At 46.5% G+C, this 26538-nt stretch overlaps 1 protein-coding gene, 1 non-coding gene and 1 pseudogene across 2 annotated transcripts; 1 reads left to right on the top strand and 2 right to left on the bottom strand.

The window, feature by feature from the left end:
- On the top strand, window positions 1–24583 carry C1QTNF2 (C1q and TNF related 2). Its single transcript, XM_040239478.1, has 3 exons — window positions 1–55; window positions 18731–18983; window positions 22378–24583. Exons 2-3 carry the CDS (start codon window positions 18740–18742, stop codon window positions 22989–22991), a joined length of 858 nt encoding a protein of 285 aa, XP_040095412.1. The 5' UTR covers window positions 1–55; window positions 18731–18739; the 3' UTR covers window positions 22992–24583.
- On the bottom strand, window positions 2854–6592 carry LOC120864457 (annotated as a pseudogene).
- Window positions 11660–11762, bottom strand: LOC120864981. Its single transcript, XR_005721307.1, has one exon. It is a non-coding gene; the product is annotated as a U6 spliceosomal RNA (small nuclear RNA).
- Window positions 24584–26538: the final 1955 nt, after the last annotated feature.

A 26538-nucleotide genomic window follows, 5' to 3' on the forward strand; every position in this document is an offset into this window, starting at 1 on the left:
CGGCCCAGAGCTTCGTGGCTGCAGACGCCCCTGGACGTGGCCGGCGGTGGTGAGGGTAAGTGTCCACATGCGGTCCGCCCAGTCCGCACCTCCGCCGCCCTCCGGCAGGGACATTAAGTGCGGGCAGGGATGGGGAGAATACGCAGTGACTGCGGGGGTAGGAGGAAGTGCGAGGGAGGGAACCGCCGGCAGCCCCTCTTCGCAGGCCGGCAACCCACGATTCCTGGCTCTCGTCCTCTGCCTTATGAATTACAACATGAACTGACATTTACTGAGCGCTTACAGAGCCTGTGGCAGGATCGGTGCTCAATGGTTTTCTTGATGGTAATGGTAATAGCTTGACCGTTTGTTGGGTGCTTATTTTGTGCCAGGCCCTGCCAGCATCATTTCCATGACAACACATAATGCCCACCTGCAGAAGGGGCACCGGGTTCAGAGACAATAATGACTTGCTCAAGTCACACAGCTAGTCGTTGGTGGTAAAAGGATTTGAACCCTGGTAAGTCTGAGCCCAATACCTGAGCTAACGGTCATAGTTACCTATCAAGTGCATTATTTCATTGATTCTTGATATTACTTTAATTAAATATATCATACAGATGGGCAAGCTGAGATCTGCAACCAGCAAGCTGAGATATGCACTCCGTTCCTCACAATGCTCTTCACTCTCCCTCCCTGCTGCCTCTCTCCAAGCCTTGTCTTATTTACTTTGTTCTTATTTCTCCATCCCCACTGCCACTGCCCCTTTCTGGGACTGCTCCTCTCAACTAAACAGCTGCACTGGCCCCCTGCAGCCTCGCAGCTCAGGTCAGTCCTTTGCACAACCTCAGTGCACTCCTCCTCTACCCTTTGACTGAAAAACTCTCCTGTGTGGAATCCTTCAAGGGTCCCCTCCTTAGACTTGCCATATCCCAGAGACCCCACTGAACCAGCAGCAACTGCAACGACACTGTCCTATATCTGTCAACCCAAAGCTGATGCTCAGCATTGTTCAAAATCCTCTCTGTTCCTCCATTTCTGCCCTCCCCGCTACACAGCTCTCCTCTGATTCATTCTGTTGTCTGGTAATCATATCCATTATGTCCACTTTCAATTGTCCCTCTGCAACCCCTCCACACTTCTCACACCCTCCCTACTGCCCTTCATGCTAATATATCCAGTGCAACACAGGCTTCCACAGTCCCTAGCAGGGACACAACCTTGCCTATCTTCCAATCCTCAAGCCTTAGGGTTACCTTTTGTTTTAAATGACACAAAACTAACAACGTTTATCTTAAGAAATTCACACAGTATATAAAGGTGGAAAGTGAAAAGTAAAAACCCACACACTCTTTCCCAATTCTGGGAGGTAACCCCTTTAACAAGATGTGTGTCCTTGCAGAAATGTCATTATATATATAAAATCTGTCTATATATACATACACATAGATATACATCTCTATTTATCTGTCTGTCTTGTTTAACTCAGAGAAAAGTCATACTTGACATCCCCTGCTGCAACTTGCTTTTTCATCTTTCTGTATCTGCATATACTTTGTTCCTGTGTATAGTGTGTCATTACACAAATGAATTTTCTTTCACAGTCTGGGGCATCTTGAAAGCCACTCAGCCTCCATCAGATATTCAGCGAGTTCCCCCAGGAAGTTACTTCTTTCTCTGCACATTCTTCCTCCATTCTTCCTTATCTTGCTATTCCTGCTCTCATCTTCACCTGCAGACTGGACATAGATGACTGGACCTTCTCTGCCCCAGTCCCAGGCTCTGATGCTTTCCACTCCCAAATGCTCACTATGGGCAGCACAGTCCCTGTGTTACTCATAGCTTCCCCCACTCTTTCCTCCAGGTCAAAGGCCTGCCAAGCTGGCACTGCCTCCATGAGATAAACTGCTGCATAAGTCAGATTTCTGTTAATCAAGTTCTAATCTAGGTTTCACTTGTGAAGGGAACTCTATGCCAAATATTTTTTTCAAGAAAATAATCTTCCTTTGGATTTGTGCATTGCTGTAACTGGCTTATACCATACACACACATAGCTGCCCAGTTATTTAAGGCTTGGGTTCTGTCCCAGCTTTGACTTGGGAAAAATGAGTTCACTTTTCTGAGCTCTGTATTCTCTCCTGCCAAGTGGGGATGACAGAACCAGCCTCTTAGAAGTTTGGGGAAAATTAAAGGAGAAAATTAACATGAGAGCTTTGAAATAGAAACACACAACTTATATGGAGAACACATATGGAGAATACCCTCTTCCTCTAGATCAGGGGTTGCAAATTCATATGCCAACAGGGACCATGCATGATACGTAAGTGAACAGAATGCATAGCATTTAGGAGTGGTGAGGACTGGACACCGAAAAACGTAGGTCCTGGGTGTTAGTTTGCTAGGGCTGTCTTAGCAAAGTAATACAACTGGATGGCTTAAACCACAAAAATGTATTTTCTCACAGTTCTGGAAACCAGAAGTTTATGCTTAAGGTGATCGCAGATTTGATTTCTTCCGAGGCCTCTCTCCTTGGCTTCCAGATGCCTACCTCTTGACTGTGACCTTGCACGGTCATCCCTTGGTCTGGGTGTTGTGTCCTAATCTCCGTTTATTATAAAGATATTAGTCATATTGGATTAGGACTCATCAATATAACTTTGACATCAATTACCTCTTTAAAGATCCTGTCTCTAAGTACAGTCCCACTCTGGGGTTCAACACATGAATTTTGGAGAAACACAGTTCAGCCCATAACACCTTGTCCAAGAGGCAGTCAATTGGTGCCCTGCCAGAATTTTGCCAGGTCCTCCAGATCCTGAAAAACAGCTGGAAATCTTTTTTTGTTTCAAGCCAGTTTATTTAGGGGTTCCATTTTCAGTCCTCAATAGATTTTGTGTATTTCTCATATACTTCTTCACTCATTAGATCATCTATTTCTGAAAGGTTATGGAGTGTCATCTTGATCAGCCAACCATCTTCATAACAAGTTTTGTTAACAAGTCCTGGATTTGCTGCTAGAGCTTCATTAATTTCAGTTACTTCTCCTAATAGAGGAGAAAAGAGTTCCCTAGCAGCTTTCACAATTTCCAAAGCACCAAATTCCTCGTTTGTTCAATTTTGTCCCCAATTCAGGCAGACTACAGTAAACAACATCTCCCAAAACTTCCTGTGCAAAACTGCTGATTGCCACTGATCTAACACCATTTTCTGTTGTTACCCATTCATGTTTTTCTGTGAATTTCCACGCTGTCTTCAGAGCGGGGTCCCCAGGGCCACGGTGGGCAGGGCACGTTGGGTGCATAGATGGTACGCAGGCAACAGACCACAGCCTGAACACTCCGCACCAGCTGCTCACAGCGCCACGTTTGCAGGGCTGCCTGGAAATCTTTTTTTTTACTGAAACACAACTGACTTAGGATATTAGTTTCAAATGTACAACACAGTGATTCAATATTTTTACACACTACAAAATAATCACAATAAGTCTAGTTATCAGGTTACTATAAAGTTTATTACAATATTATTGACTGTATTCCCTAGGCTGCATGTTACATTTCTGTGACTTATTTATTATGTAACTGGAATTCTTTATCTCTTACTCTCCCTCACCTATTTCACCTGTGTCTCCTCTGCCTCCCCCCAGCAAACATCTGTTTGTTCTCTGTGTCTATGACTCTGTTTCTGTTTTGTTATTTTCATTTGTTTTGTTTTTTAGATTCCACGTGTAAGTGAAAATCATTTGGTATTTGTCTTCTCTGGTTTATTTCCTGTGAAATGAAATCCTCTATGTTCATTCTAGGTCTGTCTATGTTGTCACAAATGTCAAGATTTCATTCTTTTTCGTGTCTGGTAATATTCTATATCTTCTTTATCCATTTATCTATCAGTGGACACTTAGGTTGCTTCCATATTTTGGCTATTGTAAATAGTGCTACAATGAACATAAGGGTACACATATCTTTTCAAATTGGTGCTTTTGTTCTCTTCAGATAAATACCTAGAAGTACAACTTCTGGATCATATGGAAGTTCTGCTTTTAATTTTATTAGGAACTTCCTTACTGTTATTCACAGTGGCCGCACCAATTTACAATCCTGTCAACAGTGTACAAGGGTTCCCTTTTCTCCCCATTCTGTCCAGCATTTACATGTTGTCTTTTTGATAACTGCCATTCTGGCAACTGTGAGATGATATTGTGGTTTAGATTTGCATTTGATGTTTAGTGATATTGAGCATCTTTTCATGTGTCTATTGGCCATCTTTGGGAAAATGTCCATTCAGGTCCTCTGTTCATTTTTCATCAGGTTTGTTTTTGTTTGCATGTTTGTTTTGCTGCTGAGTTGTATGAGTTATTTGTATATTGTGGATATTAACCCTTTATCAGATACATTGTTTGCAAATATTTTCTCTTGTTCAATTGGTTGTCTTTTCATTTTGTTGATAGTTTCCTTTGCTATGCAGAAGCTTTTTAATTTGATGTAGTACCATTTGTTTACTTTTACTTTCATTGCCTGTGGCTGAAGAGACATAATAAAAAAAATTATTGCTCAGAGTGATGTCAAAAAGCATACTACCTATGTTTTCTTCTAGGAGTCTTATGATTGCAGGTCCCACATTTAAGTCTTTAATCGATTTTGAGTTTATTTTTGTATATAGTATATGAAAGTGGTTCAGCTTCTCAACATCAAGTTTGAAGAGGCTGTCTTTGTCTCATTATATGTTCTTGCCTCCTTGGTCATAGATTAATTGACCATAAAAGTATGGGTTTATTTCTGGGCTCTTTATTCTGTTCCATTAATCTAAGTGTCTGTTTTTGTGCCAGAGCCACACTGTAGCTTTCTAGTATTGTTTGCAATCAGGGAGCATGATACCTTCAGCTTTGTTCTCCTTTTTCAAGATTGTTTTGGCTATTTGGGGTCTTTTGTGTTTCCATGCAAATATTAGAATCATTTGTTCTAATTCTGTGAAAAATGCCATTAGTATTTTGATAGAGATTGCACTGAACTTGTAGATTACCTTTGGTAGTATAGTCATCTTAATATTAATTATTTCATCTATGAGCACTATATATCTTTCCATCTGTTTCTGTCATCTTTAATTTCTTTCATCAAAGTCTTATAGTTTTCTAAGTACAAGTCTTTTACCTCCTTGGTTAGATATATTCTGTATTTTATTTTGAAATCTTCATTTTAACATAAAATCTCCCAAGTTTTACATTGGCAACAATTTCAAAGTTAAAAATAAATAAATGAATGAATGAAAGCACAGTGCAGTCTGTGGTTTGCATAAGGCCATTGATAAGCCAGTTGGTCACCTCTTGTCTAGACTATAACTTCATCAGTGGCAGGACCATCTTCCATAGCTCTCAGCCAGAAGTCCTTGCACATTGCAGTCTCAACAAAAAGCTGATCATTGAATGACTAAATTCCAATTTTAGATCCTTGTTTAAAGTAGGGTACACCCATAGAAATCCTGCACCTTTGCCTTCATGCCATGCCATAAAATCACCTCAACTGTCACAACTGCCTTCGATGCTGTTTATCCCAAAGTTCACAACTGTTCAACTCCTCACAAGGTCACTGTTCTCACCATTTTACAGATGAGGAAACAGCAGACCCAGGTCTACTCATTTATCCTTCTCCCATTATCTCTCTCATTGTCTTCAAATTTTATCATTATATCAGAATAATACCATTATTAATATTACTGAGGGCTTACTGTGAGCTATTTACTGAATGATCCTATGTAATATTCACAATTACTCTATAATGAGGTATAAGCAATCAAATTATTCATGGAAACATTCCTAAAGTCCTCAAATAATTCAAACTGATGTAACTCAATACTCACCTGCTGAAGGATGACAGGTATTTCTGCTTACCCATTAGAATTTCTGCTCACCTATTAGAATATCCTTGCAAGATTCTTGACAAATTTTCACATATAAAGTGAAACAATAAATATTTTTATACCATGCTTTTTCAAATTTACTAATTCAAATAAGACCATACACATGGCTTTTCCTATTTCACAGACAAGAAAACTGAGAGCTTAAATAACATAACAGAGGTCAAACAGCTAGAAAATGACTGTTAACCACTTCTTAACCACCAGTTCAGCCATGTGCTCTCAAAGGCTAGCATTGTGTCACATCTTTAAAGTTATCCTGAATGCCCATCATGGCCTGACTGGAAGTGAGTTCCTGGAAACCAGCAAGCCCAAGGAAGTCAAGGAAAACAGTTTTTTCTCCTGAACCCCTCAGAGTACAGACTTTGTTCCTCTCCCTTAGTTCCTGAATCCTCAAGAATAGTCCCTTCCATACCATTCCAAGGGATCAACTAGTTCCCAAATTGCCTTCCCCTCCCTCTGTATGGTCCTGGATGCTCCTCAAGGGAGCCTAGATCAAAGAGAAAGGAGGAGCAAGGCTTGTTTCTCACCTGGTCGAACAGGTATGTCAGTGGGACCCTCAGTATAACCAGATCATGTGCCCTATAAGAGCAGCACCCACATCTTTTCATCTTCAGATCCCCAATGTCTAGGCTCCAACGCAATAAGAATAAGCCACACCATTAGGCATCCTTTCCAAGTCACGGTACCAAGCATCTGCATACATGATAGCCCATTTGGTTCTCCTGTCAGTTAATGAGATCAATACTCTGACTGATTCCCCTATTTCTGTTCCATGGAGCCTGAACCTGCCAAATGGATCAGGGGTAGGGGGCCAACCCAGACACCCCCGTTCATCCCTCTTGATGGAATGGCAGGAGTGAAGGTCAAGCCTCCACAGGACTCTCCTTTGGTAGCAAGAGACAGAAAAACAAACTATCTTACCTGAAAATGGAGAATGTATTAGGAGAATACAGAGGCTCCAGGTGAAATGCCCCAGGACTCGTGGAGGAGGTGAGGGTAATTTCTCATTTCAGTTTCTGTTGGTGACAATTTTAAACAAGGTCTGAATTTTTGTATCATGTTTCAACTCCATCATCAAAAAAAAAAAAAAAAAAATCCATCACCTTGTTTGCTTTTCAGAAGGACAGAATAGGCAATGCTTTTATCTCTCTTCCCCTATACCAGGCCTTACTCTAGGAAAATTAAATCCTTATAAAAACCTTCTAAGGTAGGTACTATTATTATCATCCCCATTTTGGAGGGGGGATGAGGATGAGGGAGGGAGCGTAAGCAACCTGTAGAAGGACCCACAGCTAGTGGCCAGTGCTGCAAGTGTGAAATACACACTGCGCTTCAAAGACTTAGTGGTAATTAAAGAATGTAAAATGCCTCAACAACTTTTACACTGACTACATGTTGAAATGATGGTGTTTGCGATATATGGGGCTAAATAGCATGAAAACTAATTTCATCTGCTTCTTTTTATCTTTCTCACGTGGCGGTGAAACCAATTAAAAAGACACATGTGACTCATATCCTCCTCCTATTGGGCAGCACTTTGGAAGGCCACTTGGAGGGCAGAACTCAGTAGAAGCTAAATACAGGGCTCTGAACACGTTCGGGCCTCCTCGCCCGTCCTCACACCCTATACATCAGCTGCCTGCTTCTCTCCCTACGGTCTTTGGTCTCCAGGGCAGAGAAAGCTGTGGGTAGCACTGAAACCAGACGGCTTTGGCTTCAGCTGCCTCAGAGTCTGACTCCAACCGCAGCTGAGGTCCCATGTGAAGCAGCCTCGGGCCCAGAGAGCGGGCTGCACGCCCACCACATGTCACGCGCTTTGGTGTGTAAGAGATTCTCTCTGTCAGAGACTAGAACTTGGTGGCATACTGCAGTGCCCGCCAGGCTGACTTCCGGTGTGCAGTCAGAGTTCCAGCTGAGGCAAATATCGCGATGTCTGGCTCCTAAACCTCGTTAGGTCACGCTTTGGCGGTGGACCCTTTTTACTCTCTGCTGCTGCTGCTGCTGCTGCTGCTGCTGCTGCTGCTGCTAAGTCGGTACAGTCGTGTCCGACTCTGTGCGATCCCATAGACGGCAGCCCACCAGGCTCCCCCGCCTTATTCTCTAGACTGAGCCAAAAACAGGGACAGAGGGTGGGAGAAGGAGAAAGCAGCTGATCAGATATTTTCGGAGGTCTCCTGGCAAGTGGGCCCCATGACTTTTAATCCTTTGTTTAGACTCGGTGCTGTAGTGTTTCCACATGGGCATCCATCTCCAGATACCAGGAAAAAGGGGACTGGTTCCGTGAGCCCTGTGGGAGGATCGGCAGCCAACCCCTCTCTCTTCCCATCGGGCCTCTCTCAGCTTCTCAGAGAAGCTGTTTCCAATTTGCTTCCTGGAATTCAGGGAGGGCATGGGATGTTTTTCATCATAGAATTTTCACTCCCATCAAAGCGAATTTTCAGCGAGCAAGCCCCACCCCGTTCCCACCACCAGCCCTTTTCTTTCAACTGCAAACACAGGGAGAATTGCCCGGCCTGGTCAGAGTCAGGTGTCCTCCCCCTGAAGCGTTCCAGGGCTTCTGCTGGGAGGTTAGGAAGGTGCTGCTGTTAGTTCCGCTGCAGCTGGTGGCAGTTACTGTTTTAAACAAGGCTCTAACTTATGTATCATGATTTGCTTTCAATTTTGGTTATCTTATTAGATTCTCAGGAGAACCCTGTAAGGCAGCCAGGGTGAGTTGTGATCTCCATCTTACAGGTGAGGAAGTGGAGGCCCAGCTAAGAGGAAATGACTTTCCCAAAGCCACATGGCCAATGAGTTACAAAACTAGGACGGGGACCGCCTCTTCTGAATCCAAGACCAGCAGTCTCCTTGGGTTTCCCTCAGTAGCCAAGTGTGGCTTTGTCATCCTTTTGTTCCTGTTGCTCTTTTATTACATACGAGTGACCATTTCATTCAAGGCTACTGAACAGCTGAGCTGAGCTTTGGGCACTGGTGACAACAGAGAGCAAGATAGGCAGGGCCTCTATATTCCTGGACCTTCCACTCTAGGGGGAAGACAGACAGCAGAAAGTTAATGAGCCAAGAAACAAAAATATATAGAATCACAACTTGGGCCAAGTGCTTCGGAAGGAAGACCAGGGTGGTCTGAGCAAACAGGCAGGGGTGGGCCTCTCTGAGGAGGCATGAGCCCTGAGACATGAAGCATGAGCAGGCAGCTATCTGAAGGCTTCCAAGGGAAGGCAGTTAGGCAGAGTTCAGAGTTCTCTTCAGCTGCTGAACTTTTTACTGTGTCACACTTGGGGCTAGAAGCTTTGAATACATTAGCTATTATTCCTGCACAAACTTCATGAGTTGAGTATACTGTTATTCCCTTTGGATAGTTGCTACTAGCACTGAGTGAAACACTACCACTACCTGTCAGTGTGACCTGGTAACTAACAGATCAAATTTATTTGAGCACAATTTATATCTTCCAGTCTCCAAGGAAGATTGTGCAAAACTCAGACTCAGCAGCCTCAAGGCCTGGACAAGTGTCTCTGGAGTTTGCACTGGCAGCCACATTCAGGTAGAGGCAGTTAGAGACCCATGTCCCCACTGCTGGCCCTTCTCACGTCACTTTGTGAATAGAGGGCCCTTGGGAATGAAGCAGGGGTTTGTGTCCTGAGGACCATGAACAAGAGCAGGGAGGAGGTCCTGACAGTGGACCTCAGGCTGAGGCCCTTTAGCTCCGACTGTTTTCCTAGAACACATGGCTTTATGATTCATTAGCTACTTAACTGAGAGATAAGGAACCCAGGGACTGAGCAAATTAAAACCAGACTGAAGAACTTCATTCAAGGTCAGCACCTCATGATTCCATTTTAGGGGTTGAACCAGCTAATATTGTTTTCCCTTCGGCAGGAAAATTACCATGCAGCCTTCCCTGTTCAACTCACACCAGCAAGGACAATTTAGGAACTAAGAGAGTTATTTTTTAAAGATGAGGAAGGGGACTTCCCTGGTGGTCCAGTGGCTAAGGCTGCACACTCCAAATGCAGGGGCCCTGGATTCAATCCCTGGTCAGGGAACTAGATCCCGCATGCTGCAACTAAGACCCAATGTGGCCAGATATATAAGCAAATGAAAGATAAGGAAGGACCAATACTTTTTTTTCTTATCAATTGAACAGATATTTATGGAGTACCTGCCATGTGTAAAATATTCTGCAAGCCTTCTCCCCAGAGGAGGGGTGGAGCCCTGTGCTCTATGAGGTGAAAAAGAAGGTGGTGGAACAGAGCTTGCAGACCAAGGGGTGGGTTAGAGCTTGGCCTGAAGGGGAGGGGAGTGTAGGAAGAGAGGGGACTAGCCTGGGTTAGGATGGAAGCTGGGAGCCATTTCCTTTAGTTCCTCATCAGGGGTTCCAATATTTGCTCTTTGCAGCCAGCAGCCACTGGAGTAAGACTGTCTAGAAAGTGATGTGGCTAAGTTACATTTGTAAATAATCCCTCTGGCTTGGGCAGGTGAATGGCCATCAGGGGAGCAAGAGACCTGGGCGGAGACACTGGCCAGCTCTAAGCCAGGAATGAGCTGATGGTGCTTGGGGGGAGGTGCTTTGGGTTCAGCCCCTGGGAACACCCCATTGACATTCCAAAGGGGCATCCCAGTGGTGGGATGTCAGGGCTCAGGAGACTGCTCCTAATCACCTTGGCTAAGCCACGTATGGGCCTCTCAGAGGACAGGAGTTTCCCTCAAACGTCAATCTCAAATATCCTGAGGGAGAAAAAGCATCACTTTCACATTTTCCAAATCACGTATTATATATATATGTGTGTATGTTTGGCATGTGTGTCATGATATAATAAAAGGATATCAAAGAAGTTTCTCTATTGCTTTGCGTGGCTTTGGCCTATGCTTTAAGGTTTCTGCTATGATTTGGGATATTTAGGAAGAAAAATCTAAGAAATGCTGACAGAGTGGAAAGCATTTGGGCATTAGGGTCAGCCAAACCCAAATTCAAATATAACTTCTGCCACGAACTAGTTGTATAAACACGAGCAAATTCGCCTCTCTGAGTTCAGTTTCCTCTTCTATAAATCAGAGAGGGGGAAAAAATAGCAGAGAAGGGAACAAGGTGTAGTACATTACACATCGTCTCCAGAGCGTGTCAGACTTGGGTTCAAAGATACTCCCCAGAACTCAAATTGTGTGATTTGGGGTAAATCATTTCACTTCTCAGAGCCTCTGTTTCTTCCAATGAAAAATGAGACAGTAAGTTTACTGCCTTGTAGGGCTTATTGTAAACTTCAAATAAGATAATTCCAGTAAAGAGCTTTGAACGGTGCCAGGAACTTTTTAGGGGTCCAGTTAAGTCAGTTTGCCTCTGTCTCAGTTTCCCTCTCTGTAACCAATCAGGTTGGATTGGATGGTCCCTTGGGGCTCTCCTCAAGTTTGTAATTCTAAATTTTTAAAATATATTTATTTTTAATTGGAGGATAACTGCTTTACAATGTTGTGTTGGTTTCTGCCATACATCAACATGAATCAGCCATAGGTATGCGTACGTCCCCTCCCTCTTGAACCTCCCTCCCACCTCCCACCCCATCACTCCCCTCTAGCTTGTCGCAGAGCACTGGGTTGAGCTCCCTGTGTCGTACAGTAAATTCCCACCGGCTATCTATTTTTCAAAATAGGGAACGCGGGGGATTCATGTTTGGGAACGCATGTACACCCATGGTGGATTCATGTCAATGTATGGCAAAACCAATACAGAATTGTAAAGTAAAATAAAAAATTAATTAATTAATTAATTAAAAAAAATAGGGAACGCTTCACCGATTTGCATGTCATCCTTGTGCAGGGGCCATGCTAATCTTCTCCCTATAGTTCCAATTTTAGTATATTTGCTGCCAAAGCGAGCACCTAAATTTATTTTTAAAACTCAGCAAGAGTTCACTTGTCTGGATGCCTGGGCACTTGTCCATTCTCCACGCATTCACCCCTAGTTTTTCACCACTGTGGTGTGGAGAGTAGGCTGGGAGCAGGACTGTGTAGAGCTGGTTGTTTTGGAGGTGCCTCAGAGGGAAGGAAACTCTCCTCTCCCTCCCTCTGGGTTTGGAGTCAGAACCAATCTCCCCGCCTCTATTTCCAAAACAGTTGCTGGCTGTAGCTGCAGGAACCTTCAGGCTCCAGCTCAGAGAAATCCCTTCTTCCCTTCGAGTTCCAGAGCCCCACGCCTCCACCCAGCCCCTGGGGCCTGCCCTGGGCCAGCTTCACTGAGCCAGATCCCCTGCTGTCCACAGAGGCTGGAGAGCGCGGACCCTGCTCCCTCTTGCCAGGTTTGTGTGTCCAGAGTAGAGATGAGAAGCAACAGGGGAGCCAAGCCGAAGCACAGGGTTCCCCTTTCACCGTTCTCTCTCTCTCCTCTTGCCTCCTCTCTTTCCTGCCTGTCTTACGGACTCTCATCTGCCTGGAAGACTTGCTCCCATCTGCTTCCTTCCTTCTTTCCTCCTTCCCTCCTTCCCTCGTCCAAAATATTTGCAAGTTGTAACTTTCCAAATTATTTCAAATCTGCTTTGAGAAGTAGGTTTCTCTTCTGGGGTCCCAGATGTGTCCCAGCTCACAAGTAATACTAAGACTAGTTTTGCAAGACTCTCATCAAGCAGACAAGGGAAAGAGATGGAGATTCCTGGAGCCTGGGGAATCTAGGACACAGTTTTCCAAAAGTACATCAAACATGTAAGCTTCCACCACGTTTCCTAAGTCTGCCTCCCATCTCTACCACTAACTACACGGCCCATGTTGAGCACAGGAGACACCAGAAGACAGCAGCTTAATTAAACTGCAGCTTAATTTTTGCCTCCCTCTGCTCTTTTATAGGGATTTCCCTATAGCTCAGATGGTATGGAACCTGCCTGCAATGCAGGAGACCCAGATTTAATCCCTGGGTCAGGGAGATGCCCTGGAAAAGGAAATGGCAACCCACTCCAGTATTCTTAGGTACTATAAAGCTCCTCTATAGGGCTTCCCAGGTGGCGCTTGTGGTAAAGAACCCACCTGGCAATCCAGGAGACATAAGAGTTTGATCCCCGGGGTTGGAAGATCTCTTGGAGGAGGGCATAGCAACCCACTCGAGTATTCTTGCCTGAAGACTCCCATGGACAGAGGAGCCTAAAGGGCTCCAGTCTATAGGATCGAACAGTCAGACACAACTGAGGCAACTTAGCACGCATGCCCCTTTATAATTTAGCCAGTGAATGTGTTGCAGAAACCAGTACTTAAGAAACCAAGCACCACACTGGAGAGTTGGAGAACTCAGGTTTATTATGCTGGAGGGCCCAGAGGAGTTAACACTCCAAGCTCTGAGCCCCAAACAAAGGGGTTACAGAGGTTTTTATACATGGACAGGCGTGATTAAGCGGGTTTTCGGGTTTGCAGGGGTTAGGGCGATTGCAAAGAGTAGGACAAGGGTGAGTGAGATAAGCTCCAGTTCCTAGTATTGTGAGTCCCCACTTTCTGAGACCTACATGATCTAGACTTCACAAGGAACAAGCTGAGATACAGAGGCAGAAGGAGAAGGAGGTAAAATTTTAACTTTTCCTCTTCAAAGGTGCTCCCCCTGGCAGTCTACTCCCAGGTAATCTGCCCTTCAATCATCATTCAAAGGTGAGGCTTCCTCCTGTCCCACAGTGCAGCTGCGATGCTGGCTGGGACACCTTAGCTCACCTCTTTCCAGGTTGAAGGAAGGAGCAGAAGAAGCACTAATTGGACAGATGGTTCCTGTTTCATGGCTGAGATAGGGCTAAGCTCCCCTGGACCCGGCAGACACGGATGATGTCTCTTTCTTGGGGTACCTTCTGTGGGCGTTCCCAAGTTAAGCCCTCTGACTGTAACAACTGTGAAGCAGTCCATCACACTTTCATTTTGCAGGCAAGTCCAGGCTTCTCATTTTCAGATAACCCTGCGTGATTATCCCTGCTGGGCCCCTCACTTCCTGTCCTGGTCCCTCTGGCCCAGGCTGGCTCCCAATGCACAATGTCTGGTACCTTCTGTGTACCAAGGAGGGTGAGAAGGCAGTCTGCTCCCTCCCTGTGCCCCAGAGAGCTCTCTTCCTCCTTCCATTCGGCAGGCAGCTGCTCTCCCAGCGGCCAACTTGGCATGCAGTCCTCAGATGCATGTCCACAGCTCTCCCCCTCCCAGCCCCAAGAGTGGCACTTTAAAAAAAAAAATTAACTTATTTGGTTGTTCAAGGTCTTTGTTGTGGCATGCGGGATCTTTAGTTGGAGTATGTGAACTCTTAGCTGCAGCATTTGGGATCTAGTTCCCTGACCAGGGATCCAACCTGGGTCCCCTGCATTGGGAGAATAATATCTTAGCCACTAGACCACCAGGGAATTCCAAAGCTTGCCTTTTAAAATCCAAGAGTGCCCAGAGTCATGGAATGAGCTCTCAAAACTATTCCTTTCGATTTCCCTGGTGGTTCAGTGGTTAAGCGTCTGCTTGTCAGTACAGGGGTCACAGGATTGATCCCTGGCTCAGGAATATCCCTCATGCCATGGGGCAGCTAAGCTCCTGCACCACAGCTACTGAGCATGAACTCTAGAACCACAACTCATGAACCTGCTCCACAACAAGAGAAGCCATCACAATGAGAAGCCTGTGAACTGCAACTAAAGAGTAGTCCTGGCTCGCTGTGACTACAATAAGCCTGTGCATAGCAATGAAGACCCATTGCAGCCAAAAATAAGTAACTAAATAAAAAGAAAGAAAAAGAACTTTAAATACAAAACACCAAAAAACCTCCTCCTTGTCAGGTCTTCACTTTGGCCTGACCCCTCGATTGAGCATACAATATGTCCTCACATATTGGTGCCCAGATGAAAATATGGATTTTTAATACACTCTTTCTATCACCCACTAAGTCTTTCTTTGCATCCTCTCCAAAGGACTAGATCCCCAGAGCTATCTTGTGCCATTGTTGAGTCCCTTTCCTCACACTGGGCCACAGGCCTTCCTTACACCCCAGCAGATGCTCTGTCCCAGGGTATCTGGCACCATAGTCCTGTCTGGGGGTCTCCAAGGTTTCCAAATTGCACAAAATTTCATAAGAATGGGTGTGCACTGCCACAGATGACAGTGTTCTTTACTGAAAAGGGATATTAGGGAGGGGTATGGAGACATGAAAGATATACTGTCAGCAAACTGAAACCTTTTTTCTTTACTTAATTAGGATTACAGAAATTGAAAAGGTAATAACTTTATTACTACATGTTATTTAAGGCAGTGTCTGGTACTAAATCATCTCTCCCTGGCCAGGGACGCTTCTGTGACATTTCTTCTCTGAGGTCCAGAGAAGGAAAGTGACTGGTGCAAAGTCACCAGCTTGGTGAGCACAGAGCTAAAACTAGACCAGCTCCCCGAGTCCCAGCACCAGCTCCATTCCTCTTCCCGGCAGGGGAGGCCTGGTCTTCTCTCCTCTTCATATGTTCCCAGGGTTAAAGATTTGGAGGGGACAGAAGGAGGGGCAGAGTCAGCCTGTGTCCAGAGCCAGTGTAGAGGTCTGGACAGGCTCCCAGGCCCGGGCAAAGCTGGATGTGAAGGGAGGCTGAGGGCCCAGGAGGGAAGTGTGAGCCTTGACGGTGAGACCTGAGCAGTGCTTCAGCTTTACTGCCAGCCCTACGGCTGCAGGAAGCCCTCTCTTGCTTGAAGGCTCTGATGAAGTGGTCGAAGGTTATGTGGGAACAGAGAAGCCAGCAAGGCTTTGCACCTGTTAAGAGAGGGCAGAGTGGAGTCTGAGAGTCTCAGTCAGCATCAGAGGTGAAAGGGCCTTAGAAATCATCTAGTCTGTGTGTGTGCTAAGCTGCTTCAGTTCAGTTCAGTTCAGTCGCTCAGTCATGTCCGACTCTTTGCGACCCCATGAATCGCAGCACGCCAGGCCTCCCTGTCCATCACCAACTCCCGGAGCTGCTTCAGTCGTGTCCCAACTCTTGTGACCCCCCATGCACTGTAGCCTGTCACACTCCTCGGTCCAAGGGATTCTCCAGGAAAGAATACTGGACTGGGTTGCCGTGCCTTCCTCCAGGGAATTGTCCTGACCAGGGATCAAACCCACGTCTCTGGTGTCTCCTGCCTTGGCTGGTGGGTTATTTACCACTAGCGCCACCTGGGAAGCCCAAGTTGCAGTCAAATGGGTCCCTGGACCACCAGCTTCAGCATTCCTCAAAGTACCTCTAATCCTCCAGCCCCAACGCAGACCTACTGAACCACAAACTCTGGGGGTTGGGCCCAGAAATCTGGGTTTAGACAAGCCCTCTAGTTGAGTCTGATGCACACTTGAGTGTGGAAACAGACCCCTGATTTTTGGTAGATTTTTAAAATTTTTTATTTTTAGTTTTGGCTGTGCTGAGTCTTCATGGCTGAGTGTGGACTTTCTCTAGTTGTGCCTTTTGAAGTGTGTCCCTTATGAGAAAAGACCTGGGGCCAAGGACAATTTTATTTCAGAGAGATGCACTGAGTTCTGGGTCTTCCTCAGTGATTAAAGCACGAAGGCCTAAAGACAGATGGTGTTTGCCGAGTCACACAGGAAGAGGAAGGGCTGGTCCCCCAGGGTGTCTGGGAAGGTCACCTCCTTTGTACACAGGCTTTGCATTTTCTGGCTTATCATGTTTTCGAACATGGGATCTAGGGTGTGCCAGCTTCAGTAGCTGTGGCACGTGGGCTCAGTAGCTGCTGCTCGAAAGCTCTAGAGGCCAGTCTCAGTAGCTGTGGCCCACAGGCGTAGTTACCCTATGGCATGTAGAGTCTTCCTAGACCAAGGGTTGAACCCATGTCCCCTGCTTTGGCAGGCAGACTCTTAACCACTGGACCACCAGGGAAGTCCTCCAATCCCTTATGTTCCAGGGCATAGAAACTGAGGCCCAGAGAGGGAAGAGGGCTTACCTAAATTCACAAAGCCAGCTACCACTTCAGAGCCCATCCTAGAGGCAGAAAGTCTTGTTTAGAATATTCTCCCTCCTGGTTTCATTTCTAGGAGAGAGGCTATTGGTTGCAAAGTGACGGAGTCAGTTTGCTGAGAGATCTTGAACAAGTGGCTTATTTCTGCTCTGGGCCTTTGCTTTGGCATCTTCCCGGAGAGGCGCTGGGGTAGATAATCTCTGGTCATGTAACACTCTGGTCTCTGGTGTGATCATGTCACCACTGCCCCAGCCTTAAGAACATGGCGTGAAATTAAGACTTACTGAGACTTGCAAAGTGTCCCCCAAAATTACATCCCACACTTCTTATCCAGGAAGCTATTGTAGGATATGTGCCACCAAAATGAGAGAGTGAAAAAAAATAAAATAAAAGGAAGGCATGGATTTGTAAAGGAGGAGATAAAACACAGGACAGAGACAAAGAGAATCAACATGATGGTTATAAAGGAAAGTCCTGGGCTGTAAAGTGTGTACACAGTTGGAACGGGAGGAGAGAGGGCTCTGGGACTTATGTCTTCAGGAAAATAATTGGGAGCGGTAAATTATCTGATATATTTGATAATGTACAAATTTGTGATGTAGAAAACTAAGCAAATAAAATTATTAATATCTCCAGTAAGAAAAAATGTATATAACAAAGGAAGTATAATTATACTATGGTGCTTAGCTTAGCAGTAAACAATAGTTATAATACTTCAAAGAGTGAATTTTGGTTTAGTCAAAAATTATGTTTAAACAGCATGAGGGAGAAAACAGGGTCCTTGAGTGATGCAAGAGGGCTGAATCCTCATCTGTCATAATAGGAATTCAAAAGGCAATGTCTGAAATTGATGGGACCTGCCTGGTGGTTCAGTGATTGGGACTCTGAGCTTTCACTGCAAGGGGCACAGGTTCACTCCCTGGTGAGGGAACTAGAATCCTGCATGCTGTACAGCACAGTACAAAAAAAAAAAAGAAAAGAAAACAACAAACAACTTTAAAACAGATAAAAAGAAGCTACATAAGCATATTATCTTTTAATGTCAATAAATTCCAGAAGAAATAGCCAAGAGTTTGGGAGAGGGGGGAGGGTTGATGTGGAGGTTGGGTAGGGCTGAAGATCACGCGCAGTTTTTCATTATAAGCTTTATGTTGTTTGACTTTAGAACAATGTGAGTATATCATTTTTATTATTCTTTAAATGAAAACAAAAACAGTGTAGCCTGGAACAAAGCACACGAGCTCTGGATCTTCATGACCTCATTCAAATCCCAGCCCTGCCACACTAATTGCCTGCCTTAGTCACCTTGTGAACTCTGAGCTCCCATTCCTCCTCATAGCTATTCAGTTAGGATGCTATGAGATTAAGTAACGTGTGGAAAGCTCCTGGCCCAGGCCTGGTACACAGGGAGCCCTCAGCAGAAGAGCTGTGCCCATCGTCTGCCAGTGCTGCTCAGGCTTGCGGCACCAACACTGGGAACTGAGGCCTCACTTCTCACCCGCTAAGGTGCTGCCTCGAATCCTCTAGCATAGTTACAAATCACCACCGGCAGTCTGAAGTATCTCTGCCCTTGTAACTTTCCATTCAGACCACATATTTCAATGAAAGCATGGATCGATTCTCTCCATCCACAGCTCGTCCCCATCAGCGGTCACTGGGCTCAGTCCTGCCACTCCAGAGCACGAGGATGTGAGGATGAGTGCCTCCCCCATCCAAGACCCCTCCAAAGTGTATTCTGAGTCCATGACCCGGCTCATCCAGAGACGTCCAGGTGTGGGAACACTGTCTGGCTACTTGCGTGTGATGTGAGAGGGAGAGAGGAGCAGAGGTATAACCGTGTCTCTTCCAGGTGCCCTCTCCTTCTCTGGACGACTGACCTCCAGTTAGCTCCATGGCCAGACTCACCTACTCACAGCTCTCTTGCCTCCCACAGGTGGCCACCATGATCCCCTGGGTGCTCCTGGCCTGTGCCCTTCCTTGTGCGGCCGACCCACTGCTGGCTGCCTTCGCCCGCAGAGACTTCCAGAAGGGCTCCCCTCAACTCATCTGCAGCATGCCTGGCCCCCAGGGTCCACCCGGCCCCCCAGGACCCCCAGGGCCCTCAGGGATGGTGGGAAGAATGGGCTTTCCAGGCAAAGATGGCCAGGATGGCCAGGACGGGGACCGAGGGGAGAGCGGAGAGGAAGGTAAGAAGCCCAGTCCCTGTCCCTCCTGTTCCCACCTGTTGATAACATCTGACTCAAAAGGGGTTTGCAAAGTTATGAAAACTAATATATTTGAATCTTATTGCCTTATAAACCAAACTAATGTCTCTCTAAACAACAGAGTAGGAATTACCCAGCAGTCCAGTGTTTAGGACTTTCCACTTCAGGGGGCACGAGTTTAATCCCTGATTGGGGAACTAAGATCCCCTATATTGCACAGCACAGCCAAAAAAATTTTTTTTAATTAAAAAAAAATGGTGTATTCTCTGGAAAGGAACAGTGGGCCTCAGATTTTCTGTTCCTGCCCCATCTGCACTGTTGATTTGCTCAGTGACTTTAAGCAAGTCTCCTGAAATAGTATTCAGAACTCTCTAGGTTGCAAGAGACAGAAACCCAATTTAAATAAATAAAAATTAAAAAAGAAACCCAATTTATAGCCCCAAATGGAGTTTATTGGCTCATACAACTAGAAAGTCCAAGAGCCAAGCTTCAGGAATAGCTGCATCCAGGAGCTCAAATATTGTCAAGGCTTTGCTTCTATGTATATTGGCTTGGTTCTCACAAAGGTTGGAATTTATGAAATGCCCATTTGATCCATAGAGCAATTCTCAGGATTACTGATTCTTCTTGATCACATATTCATTGTGAACCAATCACCTTGACCATAGAGGTCAGGTACCACCATTTGCCAGGACTGGGTCAAGTGCCCACACCTGAGTGTGAGTGTGCATTGTGTATGTGGTGAGGGCAGTTGATCACTGTGGTTGACAGCCTCACTAGGACCACATTAAGCAGTGAACAGCAGGTTTCCAAAGGAAGGGGTGCCAGGCAGACAATAAACCCATTGGAGACTGTCCACTCCACCTCAGCATCCTCCTGTCATCCTACAAAAGTTAGCACTATCAACTGGTTAATGCATGTCTTTCCTGGTCCCTTTCTGTGTATTTACATATATGTATACTAATACCCGGAGAAGGCAATGGCACCCCACTCCAGTTCTCTTGCCTGGAAAATCCCATGGACGGAGGAGCCTGGTAGGCTGCAGTCCATGGGGTCGCTAAGAGTCGGACACGACTGAGTGACTTCACTTTCGATTTTTACTTTCATGCATTGGAGAAGGAAATGGCAACCCACTCCAGCATTCTTGCCTGGAGAATCCCAGGGACGGGGGAGCCTGGTGGGCTGCTGTCTATGGGGTCGCACAGAGTTGGACATGACTGAAGCGACTTAGCAGCAGCAGCAGCATACTAATACCAATGGAGAAGGCAATAGCATCCCACTCCAGTACTCTTGCCTGGAAAATCCCATGGACGGAGGAGCCTGGTGGGCTGCAGTCCATGGGGTCGCTGAGGGTCAGACACCACTGAGCGACTTCACTTTCACTTTTCACTTTCATGCATTGGAGAAGGAAATGGCAGTCCACTCCAGTGTTCTTGCCTGGAGAATCCCAGGGATGGGGGAGCCTGATGGGCTGCCATCTATGAGATCGCACAGAGTCGGACACGACTGAAGCAACTTAGCAGCAGCATACTCATACCAAACGTTGCCAAGTACTTAGCATAAGCAATCTGTTCCTGAAAACTAGATGTTCAGTGAGAAAATGCTGTTTGGGAATTTATTTCCCAATTACTTAAAATAGGAAAAATTTAAATGCATTACACATTAACCCAAAACTCTAAACCACACACACACAAAAAGGCCTGCATATATACATATGAGAAGCAAAGCACCCTGTTAGGATGTAAAATATCTGCAGCATTACTTGCTGATCACCTAGTTCATAGGGTGGTTAACAGACCCTTGCTTTGTGTGCAGTGATGCTAAGACACTGCTTACACCTGGCAACCTCCAGCCACAGGCTTCTTAACATGCTTGACATCCAGCATGTTTCCCTGATGGCTCAGCAGGTAAGGGAGAAGGCAGTGGCACCCCACTCCAGTCCTCTTGCCTTGAAAATCCCATGGACGGAGGAGCCTGGTGGGCTGCAGTCCATGGGGTTCCTAAGAGTCGGACACGACTGAGCGACTTCACTTTCACTTTTCACTTTCATGCATTGGAGAAGGAAATGGCAACCCACTCCAGTGTTCTTGCCTGGAGAATCCCAGGGATTGGGGAGCCTGGTGGGCTGCCATCTATGGGGTCACACAGAGTCGGACACGAGTGAAGTGACTTAGCAGCAGCAGCAGCAGGTAAGAATACACTGGCAATGCAGGAGACACAGGAGACCCAGATTCAGTCCCTGGATCGGGAAGATCCCCTGGAGGAGGGTCTGGAAACCCACTCTAATATTCTTGCTTGGAGAATCCACATGGACAGAGGAGCCTGGCAGGCTATAGTCCAAAAGATCTCAAAAAGTCAGACACGACTAAGCATAAACATGCTTTCCAAAACGTCTGTCCACCCCCCAGCTCTGCCAGCCTGCCAACTGTTTCAATTAACCATTGTGTTTGGATATGACTCCAGTTACCCGTACATTTTGTGTAAAATGTAAAATGTATTGAGTTTAGGGGACAGAAATATAAATGTTTTTATATAATCATCAGCCAAAAATACTGTGTTGAGAGAAATGTACATTATTAGAATATGGGAATTAAAAACCCAGAGGTGTTCTGTAGGCACACATTACCATGGCAATGTTACGCAAGATACGCCAAGTATATACATCTAGCGATGGTTACTAGGTGCCAGGCACTCAGATGTGCAAAGTAATGGGCATTGTGGTTTCTTTTGAACAAAAAAGAGTTTCTGCCACCTTCTTTTTCCACTTAACAGTATATTTTAGAGAAGTTTTCATATGGTACATGTAAATCTGTGTCATTTTTTTCAAAACTCCTGCAGAGAATTGCATATAAGGGATGGACCATAATTTTTCTCATCATCTCCCTTTGGATAGGCATTTAATTGTTTCTAGTTTTTGTTATTGTAAGCAATGCTGCTGTAAAAACCCTTGCCCACGTGGGCAGGGATCTCGGGCACTGGTCAAGGATTTCACTAAGGTCAATGCTTTGAAGTCAAGAGGCTTCTTACAATTTTTGTCTCAACCCATTATTAGCACAGCCTGGGGAAGGGCTGACCTGGCAGACAAACCAGACTCTTCCTTCAAAGGCAGGACAAGGGAAGGGCATGAATTGTGACAAGTCATCTTTGCCCCAACCCACATGATTCTGGAAGGTGCATATTACCATTCCCACTTTCCAGATAAGATGGGAGGAATGCCCCTGGTAATATCATGATTTGCATCCATTTCTGTGTGACTGCACAGACTGTGTTCTTTCCTTTACCCAAAGCCTTGTGTTCCAAGGATGCAAAGCCAAAGCGGGCCCTCTGCCTGGTTCTCTGCGGCCCCCTCCGTAACACCAGCTGTTCTGTCTTCCAGGTTCACCTGGCCGGACGGGTAATCGGGGGAAGCCAGGCCCGAAGGGCAAAGCCGGGTCCATTGGGCGGGCCGGCCCACGTGGCCCTAAAGGGGTCAGCGGTGCCCCGGGCAAGCACGGCATACCCGGCAAGAAGGGGCCCAAGGGCAAGAAGGGGGAGCCGGGCCTCCCGGGGCCTTGCAGCTGCGGCAGCAGCCATGCCAAGTCGGCCTTCTCCGTGGCAGTGACCAAGAGCTATCCGCGGGAGCGGCTGCCCATCAAATTCGACAAGATACTAATGAATGAGGGCGGACACTACAACGCTTCCAGTGGCAAGTTCGTCTGCGGCGTGCCGGGCATCTACTACTTCACCTACGACATCACGCTGGCCAACAAGCATCTGGCCATCGGCCTGGTGCACAACGGCCAGTATCGCATCCGGACCTTCGACGCCAACACGGGCAACCACGACGTGGCCTCGGGCTCCACCATCCTGGCGCTCAGGCAGGGGGACGAGGTCTGGCTGCAGATCTTCTACTCTGAGCAGAATGGGCTCTTCTACGACCCGTACTGGACCGACAGCCTCTTCACGGGTTTCCTCATCTACGCCGACCAGGACAGCCCCAGTGAGGTGTAGACAGGACGGTGCTCGTCTCCCAGCTGCTCCTGGACACGGGCTTCCAGCACAAGACCCCTAAACTGTTGGGAGCTGGAAGTCAGGAGCATCTAACCTCAGGCCGACCTCCTCCACCCCCTTTTCCTCCATCATTAAATCCAAGCTTTTTTATTCATTTTTCCATCTAGCCATTTGCTAATTTTCTTAATAGGCATGATGTGAAAGGCACTGCGCTACACTCCAGAAGGTACCTCAGTGAACAAGACAGAGAAGGGTTCTGTCCTCATGGGGCTTACATTCTAATGGGAGAAACAGTTTACAAACAAAACAGCAAATAGTGTAATTATTGCACCAGGAGGGGAAGGCACGGGCCATGGTGGAGAGTCATAGAACAGGAGACAGGGAAGTGGGTGAAACTGGTTTTTTAAGATATTGTCTTTTGGGGTTTATTTGCATAAAATCTGGGCTTCCCTGGTGGCTCAGGCGGTGAAGAATCTGCCTGCAATGCAGGGGACCAGGTTTGATCCCTAGGTCGGGAAGATCCCCTGGAGGAGAGTATGGCAACCCACTCCAGTATTCTTGCCTGGAGAATCCCATGGACAGAGGAGCCTGGCGGGCTACAGTCCGTGGGGTCACAAAGAGTCAGACATGACTGAAGAGACTTAGCATGCACGTAAAGTCTACAAATCTTAAATGGACAGCTCAGTGAATTTTCATGTATTCTCATACCTTGTCACCTTCATGTAGATCAAGTAGAGAATATCACCAGCTCCCCAACGCCTCAAGGCAATCTGAAGTCCCCTCCAAACCAGTACAGAAAGAGGTTAATTTTTAAGCTGGGCCCCGAAGCTCGAGCTATAGCAAGACAAAAGGGGGGAGGGGCGTCCTGGCAGAAGGAGTTGCCCCACTGCAGGAAAGAGCTTGGCCTATCCAAGGAACCAGCTGAAGGCCAGAGGGATGAGTGAATGAGAAAGGAGGTAAGGACAAGAGATGCGAGGCCGGAAGTTTATTTGGAACCTCACAGGCCACGGCAAAGAGTTCATTCTGCTTGAGAAAGCAAGAGTGAGCGTGACAGTCAGAGAGAGATGACCTTGAATCTGTTCCAGGCATGAGTCAAGTCAACGTCATACTTAAGTGCTTCATTATCAGTTACAATTCACCCCCAGGCCCACTTCTTCCTCAGTGGGGTACACGGGGTATGCCAGCCTGCCTGAGAACCACCGGGCAGACGTGAGGAGCCTATAGAAAAATCTTGCCCCCAGCCCAGGGGTTTCCATTGTGCAGGGATCTGAGAGGCTGGTGCTGAGAAGGCCCCTTCCCTCCCGGTCGATTACTGGAGAGGATTTTCTGATGGAGTCACAGTCATTGTGCTGACTGACTGAGGCTGGAAAAGTGGGACCAGGGGGACCCTCGGGGACAGGAAACATGGCCTGGAGTAGTCCTAGAAGGAGTGGACCCATCCATGAACAAAATGGAGTTTGCTTTAATTCCATTCTCTCTGATGTCTAAAACCTATGGGGCGGGGAGGGTTTGGGGCCCAAGTAGATTAGTATGTGGTTGAGACCCTCCCCAGCTCCCTGTAAAAAAGAGCCAGCTTCCGAGCTCAAGAAGCAACTTTGTCTATGAACAATTCTTTTGTCTCTTTCTTTCTTTTACTCTTTTTAAAAGAGCATCTTTAGTCACTTCCTCTCCCTTCCTTTAGTGTTGCAGATATTTGAAGGCAGGTGACAATCCTGTGAAGCCTGGGTAATAAACCCAGCCTGATAAAGGTAGGCAGGGCCCCGAAGGTCCATAGTTGCCACTTCTGGGCCTGACCTAAACCCATGTCCCATTAACAGCCTGCCAGGAAACCCCCAGAAAGGGTGGTAGGGATGATAGGGATCACTCAGCACTCTTTGTGGGGGTGGGGCAGAGGTGCACAGAGGACCAAAGGGCCAGTCTTGTAGGACCAAAGGGACAGGGTCTTGTAGGACCAAAGGGCCAGGGTCTTGTAGGACCAAAGGGCCAGGGTCTCGTCTTCCTTGGATGTGGCCCAGGACTGCTGGAAAGGGTGAGATAGAATTGCTGGGTTTGTGGCAGGTGGACAGAAGCAGGTGACACAGCTGAGGGGTCTCTGATAGCAAGGATGAGGGCTGATGTACCCCACACTTTTGAGGGTGCCTGCCTCCTAGGTGCCATGAGGACTTGGAGTCCTCCAGCAGGTGATGCAGGATGCAAGCCCAGTTGAAGAAGGTGTTCCAAGGAAGTGGCCTGTCCCAGACATCCTGGGAGACATCCCCTCCTCCGAGTCTGGCTGCTTCCTGTGGGACTTGGCAAACAGCAACTGTCTTTAGGCCTTTATGCTTTAGGCACTGAGGAAGACCCAGAACTCAGTGCAGTTCATTTCAGTTACTCAGTCATGTCCGACTCTTTGCGACCCCATGGACGCCAGGCCTCCCTGTCCATCACCAACTCCCAGAGCTTGCTCAAATTCATGTCCATCGAGTCGGTGATGCCATCCAACCATCTCATCCTCTGTCGTCCCCTTCTCCTCCCGCCTTCAATCCTTCCCAGCATCAGGGGCTTTTCCAATGAGTCAGTTCTTAGCATCAGGTGGCCAAAGTATTGGAGTTTCAGCTTCAGCATCAGTCCTTCCAATGAATATTCATGACTGATTTCCTTTAGGATTGACTGGTTGGATCTCCTTGCTGTCCAAGGGACTCTCAGGAGTCTTCTCCAACACCACAGTTCAAAAGCATCAATTCTTCGGCGCTCAGCTTTCTTTATCATCCAACTCTCACATCCATACGTGACCACTGGAAAAACCATAGTTTTGACTAGGTAGACCTTTGTTGGCAAAGTAATGTCTCTGCTTTTTAACATGCTGTCTAGGTTGCTCATAACTTTTCTTCCAAGGAGCAAGTGTCTTTTAATTTCATGGCTGCAGTCACCATCTGCAGTGATTTTGAAGCCCCCAAAATAAAGTCTCTCACTGTTTCCAGTGTTTCCCCATCTATTTGCCATGAAGTGACGGGACCAGATGCCATGATCTTCGTTTTCTGAATGTTGAGCTTTAAGCCAACTTTTTCAATCCCCTCTTTCACTTTCATCAAGATGCTCTTTAGTTCCTCCTCACTTTCTGCCATAAGGGTGGTGTCATCTGCATATCTGAGGTTATTGATATTTCTCCTGGCAATCTTGATTCCAGCTTGTGCTTCATCCAGCCCAGCATTTTGCATGATGTACTCTGCATATAAGTTAAATAAGCAGGGTAACAATATGAAGCCTTGACGTACTCCTTTCCCGATTTGGAACCAGTGTGTTGTTCCATGTCCAGTTCTAACTGTTGCTTCTTGACCTGCATACAGATTTCTCAAGAGGCAGGTAATGTGGTCTCATATTCCCATCTCTTTAAGAATTTTCCACAGTGTGTTGTGATCCACACAGTCAAAGGCTTTGTCATAGTCAACAAAGCAGATGTTTTTCTGGAACTCTCTTGCTTTTTCCATGATCCAGCGGATGTTGGCAATTTGATCTCTGGTTCTTCTGCCTTTTCTAAATCCAGTTCAAACATCTGGAAGTTCACAGT

This window comes from Oryx dammah, unplaced genomic scaffold (genome assembly GCF_014754425.2).
Source record: "Oryx dammah isolate SB20612 unplaced genomic scaffold, SCBI_Odam_1.1 HiC_scaffold_5, whole genome shotgun sequence".
Lineage (NCBI taxonomy): Eukaryota > Metazoa > Chordata > Mammalia > Artiodactyla > Bovidae > Oryx > Oryx dammah.

Bases quoted from the DNA above. Each gene is read 5' to 3' on its own strand.
- C1QTNF2 (XM_040239478.1), top strand. From the start codon at position 18,740: ATGATCCCCTGGGTGCTCCTGGCCTGTGCCCTTCCTTGTGCGGCCGAC. The intron at 18,984-22,377 runs GTAAGAAGCCCA...TCTGTCTTCCAG, and splicing joins AGGGGAGAGCGGAGAGGAAG to GTTCACCTGGCCGGACGGGT.